The sequence below is a fragment of the Octopus sinensis genome, linkage group LG4 (assembly GCF_006345805.1).
Source record: "Octopus sinensis linkage group LG4, ASM634580v1, whole genome shotgun sequence".
NCBI lineage: Eukaryota > Metazoa > Mollusca > Cephalopoda > Octopoda > Octopodidae > Octopus > Octopus sinensis.
This window is the reverse complement of record NC_043000.1, coordinates 58,832,005-58,847,618: the sequence shown is the minus strand read 5'-3', so window position 1 is coordinate 58,847,618 and position 15,614 is coordinate 58,832,005. Positions and strand designations below refer to the sequence as shown.

At 31.2% G+C, this 15,614-nt stretch overlaps 1 protein-coding gene across 8 annotated transcripts in view; it reads left to right on the top strand.

Moving 5' to 3' along the window:
- Positions 1–15,614, top strand: part of LOC115210193 (nipped-B-like protein) — a 140,093-nt gene that overhangs the window by 51,155 nt on the left and 73,324 nt on the right. For 7 of the 8 annotated variants that reach the window (XM_029778661.2, XM_036502005.1, XM_029778659.2 and 4 more), the window contains exon 2: positions 3,305–3,423. The exons of the other annotated variant lie outside the window; for it this stretch is intronic. In XM_029778661.2, the coding sequence (XP_029634521.1) occupies positions 3,366–3,423 (58 nt within the window). In that variant the 5' untranslated portion in view covers positions 3,305–3,365. The remainder of the gene's footprint in view (positions 1–3,304; positions 3,424–15,614) is intronic. 8 annotated transcript variants of the gene reach the window in all.

Below are 15,614 nucleotides of genomic sequence, written 5' to 3'. Positions count from 1 at the left end.
AATTATGTCTAATACAGTTACAGAGTGAAGAAATAATTGGCTTGATTATAACTGATATTCTATTTTTGTGTAAAAGTATTCAACTCTTTTAATTTAATTTAATTTGTAAACAGTTTCATTGTTTTATCTGGTAATCCTTCTCCCTTTTAATTTACTGGAAAAAGTTACCATTAAAATTGCTCAGCATAACACTATTATCAGGATAGATATAGAATTATGTTTTAACCAAGAGGTCACATAGGTGTTATAACTCACCATTAAATTGCTAATTTTTCATTAAAAAAACAACAAAAAAACTTGGAATATTTGAAAGCAAATGGATTTCATGTGTTAAAATTTGAGACTAAACTGTATTATAATTGGAACAAATTATTTAAAAGGAATTTTTTCTTGTTAATGTAACAAGATCCTAAGTGAGAAAGTGAAATTTTCTGTTTAATATTATATTTAATCAGAAATTTTTAACTAGGTCATCAATACTGCAATTACTTCTAAAATGATTCCTTTCAATATTGTTACTTAGCTTAAATAAGAAAAAAAAATCTCATTAAAGTAGATCTTGTTTGATTGAAGTATCAATGTTTTGGTTTACTGCTGAGAAAGCCTTTTCAAGTTTAGTTTCATAATAGCAACTAATGCTTATTGGGAAAGATACACGGTACTATCCAAAATATTCTTTTGATTTAGAATGGTATTAAGAAACCTTAGATTTCTTTGGTTTCCAAAAACAAACTAATCTTTTTTTCTCTTCATTTAAATAATAAGCCTAAATTTACTTTTCTATATTGTACAACTGATAAATACTATTCATGTATTAGAGGTAAGTGGGGGAGTTTAACATTACATATGTTTCATCATTATTTAATATCAAATATTTCAACACAAATTGTAACAAACTGAGATGAATTCACCTCCAAATTGACATTTGGTGAAATCGACAAAATGTGGAGTTATTTTGGCACTAAAAGCCACATATCACCCAGAAAATAACAAGTTTCTCTTCATTCATAGAATCATCTAGTATATTAATGTTTTCTGATTTTTGTAGGCTAATGTGCTGCCTATATACAAACATTTTTTGTCACCATTTATTCCAAACAGTTGATTTACCAATTGGAATAAGGAATATGTTTGTTTCTTGTTTTTGTCTAATCTGTTGTCATTAGAATTGGCCTTACATCAAAATAAGATTTTGCATGCAGATGAGAGAAAGTGGAAGGAGGGGGCAGCTTTTAAAAACCCTTTTGTAATCATATTTCTAATGAAATATAATACTTGTATATTTCAATTAATTTTGGAATTACTCAGTAAATTAGAGGTTTAGTAAAATAATTAAAATTTTCATTTCTAAGCTAGTTTTTGAAATATAACAAAAGATTCCTTAAATAAATCATGATGAAAGGTTGTGTTTTCAATTTGAATACTTTAAAGTAAAGTTCAAAGTATTCTAGAACCAAAAGCCATGTTGGCAGGTTGATATAGAAAGGATTTAAATATATACATCTTAACCCTTTTGTTGCCATATTTCTGTTGAAATGCATTGCTTTTATTTCAATTAATTTATAAAATAAAAAATTTAGTAAAGTTACTTCATCATTTTTAAGCTGGTGTTTAGAACATAAATTAACAAAAAGATTTTAATTCAGTTTACTTTAAATCAAGAAATTTGTATCATATAATTATGGGTACTCTCAAATTGGTTGGTATCAAAAGGGCTAAATTCTTACCATGTGTATATAATTTAAGTAATTGTTCATTTAAATTCCAAAATCCAGGCTATATTAATAACTAAAAGAAACTGAGTTAAACTGGACTGATGTAGTTTATATATTATTCCTTCTAAATTCAGTTGTTCTTACATAAAAGGGGGTTAATTTAGTCTAGTAACAGTTTTAATATGTATATGACTCTGTAACTCACTCCATATGTTAGGATATATTAACATTCCCAGTATAGATCCTTTGTTTCTAATTTTCATTTGCTTAACATTATTTCTTAAAATATTTAAAGTAAACATGTATGCAAGTGTTTTGTGTTTGTCAATGTGTTTGCATTTAATATAGATAACACAGGTGTGTTTGTGTTTAATTCATTTATTTCTCATAAGTATAATTATGTAAACATGAAAACATCTGATTTAGTTTGTAAATATTTCACCAATAAAATAGTTGCCTTATGTTGCTTTTTGGGGGCGAACATGAAAAAGTTATAAAAACAGTGTGTGCATGTGTGATGTATCTTTTTTTCAGCACCAGTTTCCTTGTAGGAGAGAATTTGATTATAAATGTTGAAATTTATTTTTATGAGTTACAAAACAAATTTTTGCAGCTTTTTTTAAAACCAATAATTTAAATTTTTAGACAATCCAGGAATTCTGTTTTTCAAATCTTAATTTTTATGTTACTAGTATGATTTTATATTATCACTAATTTTTTGTATTTGTTGTTAGGTATTTACAGAAAAGTAACTGGATCACAGTATTCAGCTTCATTCTCTATATTTTGTTAGAGGCAAAATGACTGAGTGGATTAGATATTGGACTATAAGCTCATAGGTCATTAGTTCAAATCCACTGTCTTAATTTCATTGTGTCTATGTGCAAAATGCTATTATATATTATTGCCTTGAGTGAGGTAGTTGTTGGGAATAGATGCCCATATCGTCTGGAAATGTTATCAATAATAAACCAATATCTTGTTCAGATGAAGATTTAGCTATCATCTATTTAATGTCCTGAAATTAGAGCCAAATGGAGAGCATCATTTTTTATTGATTAAAATAAAATTTACTCAGTAATTTCATGCTTGATTTACAAACCTTATATACTGAAGTTGTCTTTTTAATATATGATTACATTGTCTTTTAATATATCTGGTTCAGAAGAATGTAAAATTAGATGTAGGTTTTATAGATTTATTTATGAAATATGCATTTGCTTTGTTCTCAATGTTTTTTGTTGATTTCAAAATATCATTTCAATTTTATTGAAAATTCAGTAAAATTGAAAATTTTATGACTAATAGAGAAATCTGAAATTTTGTTTTTTGAATTAGGATTTTGTTTCATCAAATTCTCATTTATGTGATAAGCTGAAATAATTCAACCGGAAATGAAAATATCCTTAGAAAAGAATTTTTAAAATAAGGGTTCTTTTTTTCTTATTTCATTTAATTCCATTCAATCTTCATAGCTTAGATGGGTACTTTCTAATCAGAATAGTCTACCTTACTAAAATATCTTGACCTTACTTTAATGACACACTGTGGAGCTGTTGGAGTGTTAAACATTGTTTGCTTAATTTCAGTGAATTGAAAGATAGTTTGGCCAGTGATGCCATTGAAGGGGATATTCCAGATTTATTGAAAATGGTTTTAAGACAAGATCCCAATGTTTTTCATTCTACTGCTAGGAGAAATTATGATGGTAAGAGCGATTTGATATTAATTTCTTTGTAATGTCCTCTGCTTCTTGAATATTAGAACATGACTACTTTATTGGCCAGCAAGGGTAATTATATTTTTCTTTATGTTATATTTTGGGGCCATGATGTCTTGAAATAGATATGAAACTGACTATCAATGTATATTAAAAGCCAAAAGACAAGCAAAAACAACCATCTGTTGTTTGTGTGTGTATCTAAATGAATACACATACATAGCAACATATATATATATATATATATATATATATATATATATATATGAATATATGAATATATGTGTGTGTATATATATATATATATATATATATATATAAATAAAATAAAGAGGCATTCTTTTTGTCATGTTCTAATTTAGCTATATGGTTTTTATTTTGCATCTTGTTCAGATTTCTTTGTTTTATTTTTGTTTCTTAGAGGAGAATCTGTATTTTTCTTGGATTTATTTGAAAGTTACTGTGTAACATCTGTTTATTGGCTTTGTTTTCTTAAATCTTAAAGGGCTAATGTTATTTCCAGTAGCATTTTTATTATGTAACAAACCATTTTCAAGAACTCGAAATAGCTTCTTTTAACTAATGAAAGAGTTCTTTATACATTTACTTTTAGCTAATTTTAAAATGCTAAATAAATAGATTATTCTAAATGGCCTTAAATTATACTGAATCTAAACCATAAATGTTGTCACAAGGTCACAAAAGGAATGCATTGGTATAAGTGAATATTTCAAGGTTAAAGTTTAAACCATTAGCATTTAAAGTGGCTATATCCAACCAAAATATGTAAATGTTCAAACTGGCTACATCCAGCCTCTTACACCTGTCCTACAATGTCATTGTAAAATTAAAATTGAAATCTTAAAGCTACATGATAATTTATGATTAATTCTAAGCAATGTAAATAAATAAGCATTACATTAGATAGGCTAATCTGAATACTAAATGGTTAAAATGTGAATTGGAGAAGGAACACAAAATTGTCTTGTGGGTATATTAAAAATAAAGGGAAGTTTTCTTAATGTCTTTTTATATTCTATATTTATTATTTGGAATTTGTAAAGCATATTCAGGTGCTTAAATGAAGCCTTGAATCCTTTAGAAGAGCAATCCCCAACCTGTTTTAGACCATGGGCTTCTTTCATGCAAGACAATTTTTCCATGGTCTGGGGGTCACTCATATAACAAAGCACAATTAAGTGTATAATACATAATGTAAATATTACATATATATATATTGCATGTATAATGCATATATAATGCAAAAACACCCTACAGACTGTGATACTCAATAAAATAGAGATAAAATGTTTTAAAAATCTATTCTTTTAACACAACCTGATGTCAAATAACAGCCTGGTGTTTGGGAACTGTTGCTTTAGAAAACCTCATTTCCTCAACCTGAACATCTATGATTGAATACCAGTTAGACTGTCTTTTTAATTTAAAAGTGTTGTCAATTTTATACACAAAGACACAATGATTTAACCCTTTCGTTACTGTATTTATTTTGAGATGCTCTGTGTTCCTTTCAATTAATTTTAAATATAACAAAGAATTTAATTAAAATAACTTAGTTATCACTCAGCTAGTGTTAGGAACATAAATTACGACTAAGGTTTGATGGAAGATTTTAATTCAAAACTTATAAAAAAAAAGACATTTGTACACAGAGCCAGAGCCGGTTTCAGCCGGGTTGGTAACGAAAAGGTTAATCATTTACATAGATAAGTAGTTAAAAAGAATAATTGCTTTAAAAAAATTAAAACAACATATAAAATGAAGTTTTGACATGAAGTTAAGTAACAGATTTTAAAAATGAATTCTCTTTCCATTCCAATATATCATTAATGAAGTTAAATTTTATTACTTATCAGTTAAACATATCCAGCTAAATTTAATGTAGAACTAAGTGGATATATGTGACACTATCACAAAGTTTTTTTGGTATATAATGATCTCATGAAAAGAAGCTTTTATACATGGGCAGTTAATAATGTATATACATATGAATTTGTAATGTTTATTTTTGATTCTATAAGAATGACCCTTTAAGATTTAAATTGTTGATACAAAATATGATTTTAGTATTCTGTTTAGTTCTTGTGGCACTGTTATCTTTTTGTTTTGGGTAAGGTTTTATCAAATTCGTTGAATCTTTTGTTGCTGTCATTTTAATTTTGTTCTTTTTTGTAGTGCTTTGTGACATATTGTTAGCATGTCAAAGTTTGCTTTTTTTTCTGAGCCTGTGCTAGAGTATGTTAAGTGTACTTGTGAGTGCATCTGTTATAATATTTGATATTGTTTGTCTACAAAGTTTTGAGGGTGCATTTTTGAAATATTGGAGATACTAGTAGTAGTGCCTAGAATATTTTCATATTTATATAATTGTAATTGAATTTTGAATTCCAATATTTCAATGATGGCAATTCTCAAATAATTACAAAAATTTGATAGAATCAATTATTTTATTTAATTCTGTTTCACATTGTTGAGTAATTTGTTATTACAAAAGCTCATACCAACTCTCTCTCTCTCTCTCTCTCTCTCTCTCTCTCTCTCTCTCTCTCTCTCTCTCTCTCTCTCTCTCTCTCTCTCTGTATATATATATATATATATATATATAAATGAACATTTGCCACCATTATGCTTTATTTAGTATATTTTAATAACAAAGACTTTTTATTAGAAAGAAACACCAGAAGATCAAAATATGAACCACATTTGTATTAAACTGTTTTCAGAAGTAAATTTTAAGTTATCATTTCTTTATTTTAGCACATTCCTTGCAAAAACAAGGAATATCTGTCATTTCGTATTGCATTCATTTTGCAAGAAATCCCTATGTACGTACTCTTACCTACACATATAGTACTGTGTATGAAATCTAATATTTCAGATACTCTTATATATACTCAACATGCATTAAATATTTGTTCATATTTGAATGAAAATTTCTTGTTCTATTTTTTAACCTTTGACTTTATAGGGAAAATAAACAGAATTATGTTTAGATTGAAGTGTAAAACCATATTTTTATTTAAGCTAAATACTTTTAATCAACTTGATAATTATTACTGATAATTAAAGCTGATAATTCATTTGTTAGATGCATTTATCATAGTAGTTTTTACTAATAAATGTAAAAATGTTGCTTGGCTGCAGTACTTTAACTGATTGAAACTTTACAAGGAAAATCAAGGATAAAATGCAATTTGTAATATTCTGAGATAGAGTTGACAACAGAAAAGAAACCATTAGCATATGTTTATAAATGTTTCAGAATTGAATGCCTAAAGTGTTCTGAATTGGAGCAGGTGCTGGTTAATATGTACACTTTTTCAATGGCACTTATTAGAGAAATATTTACAGAATATTTGTATATTTAGCTTTTTAGTTGGTTACAGTTTTTTTAAAGAATTGTATTTGACATTAAAATGAATAAATTGGTTTCAAATTTGATTCCAGTTCTATTTTGAATTAGATATATTGCTTTCTTACAATTCCTTAATGTTTTTCTATTATTTTCATCTGTATCAGCAGTAATTTTGTTTGATTTTGATTTATATGTTGAGTTATAATTATAAAGTTAATGAAAGCAAAATTTTCTTTTTCTTTTTATTGGTTAGATTAGTGGAAAACATGCAAATATGCATTAATTTCTTTAGAGTAGTTTGTTTGGTCTGTTGAAGCTGAAAAGAATTTTCAAACTACTCCTTCTATAACTTAGAGTAAACATTTCACTGCTTTGCACCAGAAACTCTGGTTATAGTTTCTAGAGGAAACCCATGCTTGCTATCTAAGGAGTAATATCTGCTTTCACATTTCCTGGATTAATCTATTGCAACTGTCAACATTCACATTCCAAATAGAGAGTTTGTGCTCCAAGCACCACCTTCAATGCATTTATCAAAGTGGCTACTGAACTGCTTCCATTCTTGCACCATAACTGTGTCAAGAAAATTTTCTCAGTATTCTGTGAATAGGATATCTTAATTAATTTGTACCTTTTTTTTTTGTTTTACTTAAGTTAGCACAATAGAAGTTCAGTGTCTTGCTCCAGTGATGGTGTAGTACTTGTAGACTACATAATGTGATGCTAAATGACATAAATTCCAATGTGTATCTGGTTATTAGCTTACTTTCACTAGGGGGCACTTTTTCTGTTTGTTATCTTTATTTAGGCATCTTTTGAGAATAATATCTTTTATATATTGTCAAGGTTCCTATCTGCAAATGGGAAAATAGAATTTTTGCTTTGATTATGATCTGTAATTTTTGTCACTTTCAAGGCAACTCAAATGGGATAATCATGCATTATCTACATAACTAAGCTTGATTTAGGAATATTTTGAAATCTTTAGTTACTATTTTTATTTTGCTATTTTGAAAAATTTATGACTTAAAACATATTTAATCTTTTCATAGTAGAACAAGAATATGCAAATCTTCATTTAATCTTTTTTAATTTATTTCTTATACCTGTTCTTGATGTACTACAATGTTTTGTGTGAACTATAGTTCTTGTGGTCTTGATGTATTTTTATATCATCTTGTTCTTTTTTTATAATTTTATATCAGTCATTGGTTTTATCATTTTAGCTTTTATATTTAATACCATCTCATGACTTGTAGATGGAACAGACTTGATATAGTCTTCTAATATACATTTTACCTTGAAATATTTTATTGTAGAAAAAGAAAAAAAAAGAAAGTACTTTGGGAAAAATGAATGTGGGAATAGAACATCCATTCTTACATTCACTTTCTCCTTTTTCACATCTTTAGGATTTATTTTCCCTCTTCTAGATTATCGCTTTGATATATTACTTTTTCAGGTCATTTTTCAATCATTGGTCAGAACTAAACATTTTATAACTGATATATTTTAATTATCGTTTGGTATAGCTTAAATGCCTGTGTGCGTGTGCATGCATGTATATATATATATATATATATATATATATAAAACAAATAGGGAGGGTTTATCAGCCTGGGCAAAATACTTCATAAACTCTCTGATGGCACACCAGGCTAACAAAATTAGATTAGTGAAGAACTCTAAGTAATTTTTGGGTAGGGTTCTAAGTTATGGTTCATCACAATTATATGTGTGTGTGTGTGATAGAAAATGGAATGAACGACATTCTTTATTTAAACCACTACAATTGTTTCTACACATTGTCCCCCGTCACACATTGGCGAAATGTTGTGTAATCATTATCATCTGTCCAAGGTGTAAAATGCACCCCCTCAAGTGATTTTTTGAATAAGTCCTTCATTAGATCCTGTCTAACTCACTATGAGAATGCATACACAAAATGATGCATCATTCTCAGTAGTTTACAGACAAAAGTAAACATGGATATAATGACTGACAAAATACAATTATAATCAAAATACAAAATACACATCATCATCATCATCATCGTCGTCTAACGTCCATTTTCCATGCTAGCATGGGTTGGACGGTTCGACTGGGGTCTGGGAAGCCAGGAGGCTGCACCAGGCTCCAGTCTGATCTGGCAGTGTTTCTACAGCTGGGTGCCCTTCCTAACGCCAACCACTCCGTGAGTGTAGTGGGTGCTTTTTACGTGGCACAGGTGCTAGGCAAGGCTGGCAATGGCCATGATCGGTTGGTGCTTTTTATGTGCCACCGGCACGGAAGCCAGTTGAGGCGGCACTGGCAATGGCCACGTTCGGATGGTACTTTTTACATGCCGCCGGCACTGGTATCACAACTATAGTTTCCATTGATTTTTTGATTGATTTCGATTTCACTTGCCTCAATAGGTCTTCACAAGCAGAGTTTTGTGTCCAAAGATGGAAAGGTATGCATAAGTGGACTGGCTACATCCCAAGTAAAGGCCACGGGTTATGGTCTCATTTGTCCTGCCAGGTCTTCTCACGCACAGCATATTTCCAAAGGCCTCAGTCACTAGTCATTGCCTTGGTGAGACCTAATGTTTGAAGATCGTGCTTCACCACCTCGTCCCAGGTTTTCCTGGGTCTACCTTTTCCACAGGTTCCCTCAACCGCTAGGGTGTGGCACTTTTTCACACACCTATCTTCATCCATTCTCGCCACATGACCATACCAGCGCAGTCATCTCTCTTGCACACTACAACTGATGCTTCTTAGGTCCAAGGTATTTCTCTCAAGGTATTTACACTCTGTCGAGTATGAACACTGACATTACACATCCACTTGTGCTGGTGGCATGTGAAAAACATTCGAGCAAGGTCTTTGCCAGTGCCACTGGACTGGCTCCTGTGCAGGTGGCACATAAAAAGCACCATTTGAGCATGGCCGCTGCCAGTACCGCCTGACTGGCCCTCGTGCCGGTGGCACGTAAAAGCACCCACTACACACTCAAAGTGGTTGGCGTTAGGAAGGGCATCAAGCTGTAGAAACTCTGCCAGATCAGATTGGAGTCTGGTGCAGCCATCTGGTTCACCAGACCTCAGTCAAATTGTCCAACCCATGCTAGCATGGAAAGCGGACGTTTAAACGATGATGATGATCTTTAGTATTTCCAAAAGCACCTATTATTATGAAGATTGTTTGTTTTCAATCCCTACATTCCAGGTATCTGTTCTCAATCCTTTATATTTAATTACTGTTATTGATGTATACTGGAATTGATTAAGGACATAATGATGTGCCTTTGTGTTTATTGGTTAATTCAGTCAGTTAGCCTATTGACATAGTATGTGTATACTTTGTTGACAATCTTTCTGTTATGTAATACTTTGGAATTAGTTTCCTCTTCCAATTTACCAAAAAGAAAGAATAGAATGTTGGTAAATGCTATCAGTAACATAAAACGTAAAGCAGTAGCTTTTGAAACAAAATTATAAAAGGACAAAAAATGTAGGGAAAAACCCACTAAAAATTTAACTTAAAAATTTTCTTTTGGCTACTCAACATTATCTATGATATTTATGGGTTCAGGAAATATTTGAATGAAATTGTAGTTGTGTAGTCCTTGCATGTATGAGGATATATCATACAGATGTGATCATCCTTAATCTTTGCATTTATCACTATGGCAGCTGATTAATTACAATAAATAAACATATCTATTAAAAAGATTGCTCCTTGTGATTAATTCTGATCCATGCTTCAGATGATGAATAGTAGAAAGCAGGTAACTATGCAGAACCATTTACTGTTTATAATAAATATACTTGGGTTTATTGTTTTGGAGATTGGTTTTTGCAAAAAAAATATTCCATTTCATGTACTATTGATAATAATAGATAATGTACTTCTTTAGCGTACATGTGATCCACAATTTCAGTAACACCCAAATGTTAGATTAATGTTTATGCAACCCCTCCCCCCACACACTACTTGTGCAATTAATAGACTACATCTTTGGCACACATTTGATAAATTAATTATTGATAAGGCTACCTAACATTAAAAGAATTTTGGAAATCATTTAATGCTCTACCATATGCAGTAAAAATAAAAGGAATCTGGAGCAAATATTGAGAGAAAAAGTATGAAAAATGTTTGAAACAAATTATCCCATCAATTTATGGACAATGTCAAGGGATTTGAAAACCTAGTAAAGATTGTGAAAACTAAAACAGTAGTTATTTTTAAATTACTAATCATATGCACTTTCATGTTTCTACATGAATGATCTATTTTAGTTACATGGCTAAAATCTAACAAAGGCTTACTTAATTGGAATGGAAGAACATTGTAGAAAGTATGAAGATCTGATAATAGAAACTTCTGTTTATTCACAACTTTTCACATAGTCAAATAGAGGTTTATATTTTCAAGTCCCAAGATTCAAATTTTGAATGAGTTAAAAACTTGCTGCTAATTTAAATAAATTAGATAAATTAATTCATGTCTAATATTATGACGTTCGTGCAAAAAAAGAAAAGACCATCATGTTTTTATCCTTGACACATAAAGTCCAAAGAAAAAAAAAACACCTACTTCAAGTGAACCAAATATGAGTAGCAAGGTCACATAAAATGATGAATGCAAAATGAGCAGTAAAAAATAAATGAATAAAAAAAAAAGTGCTATTTGATTGTTCATTATTTGTAATGGATTTAGTATGTTTGATATATTAAATCATTCGTTTTTGCCTAAGTTGTTACATTGTTCCTCAACACTTTAAAAATGTTATGCTAGATCTCATCAGTGAGAACTTAACCATCACTTAATTTGGTATTTCTCTGTTTCTTCATTCTTAGGTTCTCTTTTATATTTATTGGTGTTCCTGAAGTGCTCCACTCCTGTCTAAAAAAAAAAAAAAAAGTGGGGAAGCAGGGTGGGGGGAAGAAAAAGAACTGGTGCTTTTTTTGCTACTATTTAAAAAAATTTCGCAGAGTGTTGATCCAAATAAATCCCTGCAGTATTTGTTCTTGATCTTCACACTTCAAGTTCAAATCATGCTGACATCAATTTTGCATTTCATCTCTGCAGGGTCAGTAAAATAAAGTGCCTGTCAAGTACTGGGAATGATTTATCAACTAAACCCCCACCCTAATTCACTCCACCCAAAATTTCTAGTCTTGTGCTTATGCTAGAAATTATCACCATCATTAAGATCTTGCTAAGATTTATCATGTATTCCATCCTTCTGAGAGTTAAGTGTCAGTCATATTTAGGTGTTAAAGTGTGTGTGTGTGTTCGCGCGCGCGCGTGCATGTGCATGTTTACTGCGCCTGGAGGAAGGAAGTGTCCAATGCCTTTGCAAGCCTTCTAAGGCTGGTGCGATTGAAGCCATTAATGTTCTTCCTGCACGATTACTAGTCAATACCTGCAGGAGAGTAGGGAGTTTCACGACATTGATGTTTTGGGAAGGACAGATAAGGCGTAGTGATCAGTATGGGTTGAGGAAGATGGGAGTGAGCATAATGAGAGTGATGAGAGAAGTAGAGATGATAAGGCCGGGAAGTGAGTAAGTGGCATGAGCACAGCTAGTTCTGAGGAGTATTGTACCAATAGGGGAGAGAGAGAGAGAGAGGGAGGGAGGAGATAGTTGTAGACCAGAAACTGGTGCATATCTTTTAGTGACTTTACACAAATTAAGTAACCCTCTTCTAGATATAGTCTAGGGTGTCTGCATGTGCAGCAGTAGCATCATTCCAGATGTGGGCAACACACACCATTGTGTGTTCCACACGAGCTTTATAGAAGGTGAATAATTGTTTTCTGGCCCTGAAGAGAGAGGCTAGTTGTTGGGATGCAGTTTTAGCTATGATTAATATATGCTTTTGCTGTGAGAAATCCTCAGTGGTAGTGAGGCCTAACATATGGAACTGTTGTGAAGGCTTTAGTTGCATGCTGCTTACTTTGTGGGGAACTGTGTGATGGTTTTTTTTTGGGGGGAGGGGGGGGGCATCACCCTCACTGCAACAGGAGTAGCATGTAGCTAAAGCCTTGTAAGAAATTATTATTGCTATTAACCCTTTTGATACCATCCCGACTGAAACCGGCTCTGGCTCTGAGTACAAATGTCTAGTTTTCATAAGTTTTGAATTAAAATCTTCCACCAAACCTTAGCCACAATTTATGTTCCTAACACCAGCTGAGTGATAACTAAGTTATTTTATTAAATTCTTTGTTATATTTAAAGTAATTGAAAGAAATACAGAACATCTCAAAATAAATACAGTAACGTAAGGATTAAGATGGTAATGACAGTATACTGGCAGAATTTCTAATATTGGAAAAAAAATGTTTTGCAAAATTTGTTTTGGCTTTTTATGGTCTGAGTTCATATCCTATTGAGGTCAGTTTTGCCTCCTGTCTTTGTAGGGTTAATAAAAAATAAAGTACCAGTCAAGTCCTGCTGTTAATTTCATCAACTAACTCTCTTTCAGATTTGTGGCCTTGTGCTTTGGTTAGAAAATTCTATTAAGAGGATGGTTGGTGGTAGAATCAGTAACACATGAAAGAGTTCTACACATTTTTGCCTCATGGTATTTATTTAGATCCTTAGATTTTCTGAGTTTAAATGCTCTCTAAGTTGACTTTAACTTGCATCTGTCCAGGGTCAAGTACTGGTTTGGGTCAGGGTGATTTACTTAAGATGCCTATCCCAAATAGTTTTCAAAATTTAGTTATCTCCCTCTATATTCTTATCTTGGATGATTGACTTTCACACTTTCAAGAGATGGATGTCATGACTTTTTATTTTTGGTTAAAACATTCTTTCTAGCAGAATTTGTTTTGGGGAATCAGTTTTCACAAATTTGTATATATATCATTTTCTCTCCCCACCCCATCTCCCGAGATAATTTTTTTTTATCTCATTTTTTTTTATAAATGTATTTTTCTAATTACAAATATTGTAATAAAATTTATTTTATAAGATTATATTTTGAGATGCTACAAATCTATTTTGATTGTTATGTTAAGTTGCAAGCCAACCCTGAGTAAGTTGCCCTGAAAAAGATTTTGCCTATGACCATTTTATCTTCTATTTCAGTCATAATATATCTAGAACTATGTAAACTGATCACTTTTTTTTTTATGTTAAAGAAAGTAAGTTGTGATTTAAGGGAGATTTTGCTACCATTTCTACCAGTTTGAGCAGTCTCATAAGGGTCTCTAAAAGGTGTACAACGTATTTCATGACAAAACCATTGGGTACTTTTTGGTTATCTCACCCCCATTAAAAAGTTGCCATTAAAAAATTGGGTTATTTCCCCACTAAAAAATTGAGTTAATGTGGTGACAAGAGATTGGATTAAAAGAGTTAGATTCTTTTGATTCAATACTTCAACACATTGTTGATGTTTGGTCTCCTCATTAGGAATGGTATGATTTGTTATAAAAATATTATCAGATTCAGTAAGATGTTTAATTTTTCAGTTTTGTTTTTGTCATAAAAATATCAGTTTCAAAACGATGTTTAATTTTTTTCACTTTTTATGTTTATTAATTAAAAAATTTTTTTTGGGTTTTATTGAGTGTTAAACAATTTTTTTAGTTGGAGATAACCAAAAGTATCGATATTTCTCGTAAAATGATGGGGAGATAACTCAATTTTTTAATTGGGGAGAGAACCAAAAAGTACCAAACATTGAATTAAAGTTAAGTTTTCATTATGAATGTATGTGATGAGTTGCAAATTTGACCATGTTGCTTAACTCTATGACTTGTAATTAAATTTGAACCATTCTGTAATATTTCTAATACTTTTTAATTTGATGTTTCTAATTAACTTCGTTTTTAGGTTTCAAGAAAGAAGAAGCATAAATTGCATATGCAAAGCTGTTTGTTAATCTTTCTTTTTATCAGTTTCCAGCAAAAAATAGTTGCAGTTTTTGTGTTACATTATTAAAAAAATTTATCTAATAAAATATTTAAACTGACCAATACCTTTTAGTTATTTAAGAGAAAAACGAAGCATATAAAATATATCAAAATGTATATTCAGTTTCTTTATAGAATATTTTACAAGAAGTTTATTTCATCACAATAACTACCATCACTACACCTTTCCATCCTGACATAAGTTTGTTATGTTGTCAAGATCCAAGTCTTTATTCAGAGTTATCCTTTCCTAAATAGGTTGGAGGGACACATCTTGCTCAAAATATTCCGTTTTTGGCATGCTTTTCATTGTTGGATGCCTTTCTTAATACCAACCACATCACAAAGGGCACTGGCTGTATTTTATCATAGCACCAGCTCAGGCGTGTTGTGTTTTTGGACAAATGAAGTGCTTCTCTTTATTCTTGCCTTTGTTTGCTAATCACTTTGCAGAGTGTACTGAGTGCATTTTACTGTGATTCCAGCACTATTGAGGCTGCCTTGTGCTCCTCAAGACTAAAGGGTTGTTACAAACTATGGTGTCTTCATTAGTTCAAGGATGGCTCATTGCCATTTATCATTTAACATCTATTTTCTGTGCTGACATGGATTTGACAGTCTAACAGGCGCTGGTGAATCAGAAGACTGCCAAGCTCCAGTGTCTGCTTTGATAAAGTTTCTTCAGTTGGATGTCCTTCCCTAACATCAACTACTTTACAGAGTACACTGGATGCAGAATCCTTCAACTGAGGAGGGGGAATACTGTTGAAGGAAGATGCTTTGTACCAGGTGATAAGAAGTTGAAGTATGACAGGGAAACAGGAGCACACACATAAAGTCACACAACCTATGACATTCTCCTTGATGTGCTCTTATTCAAC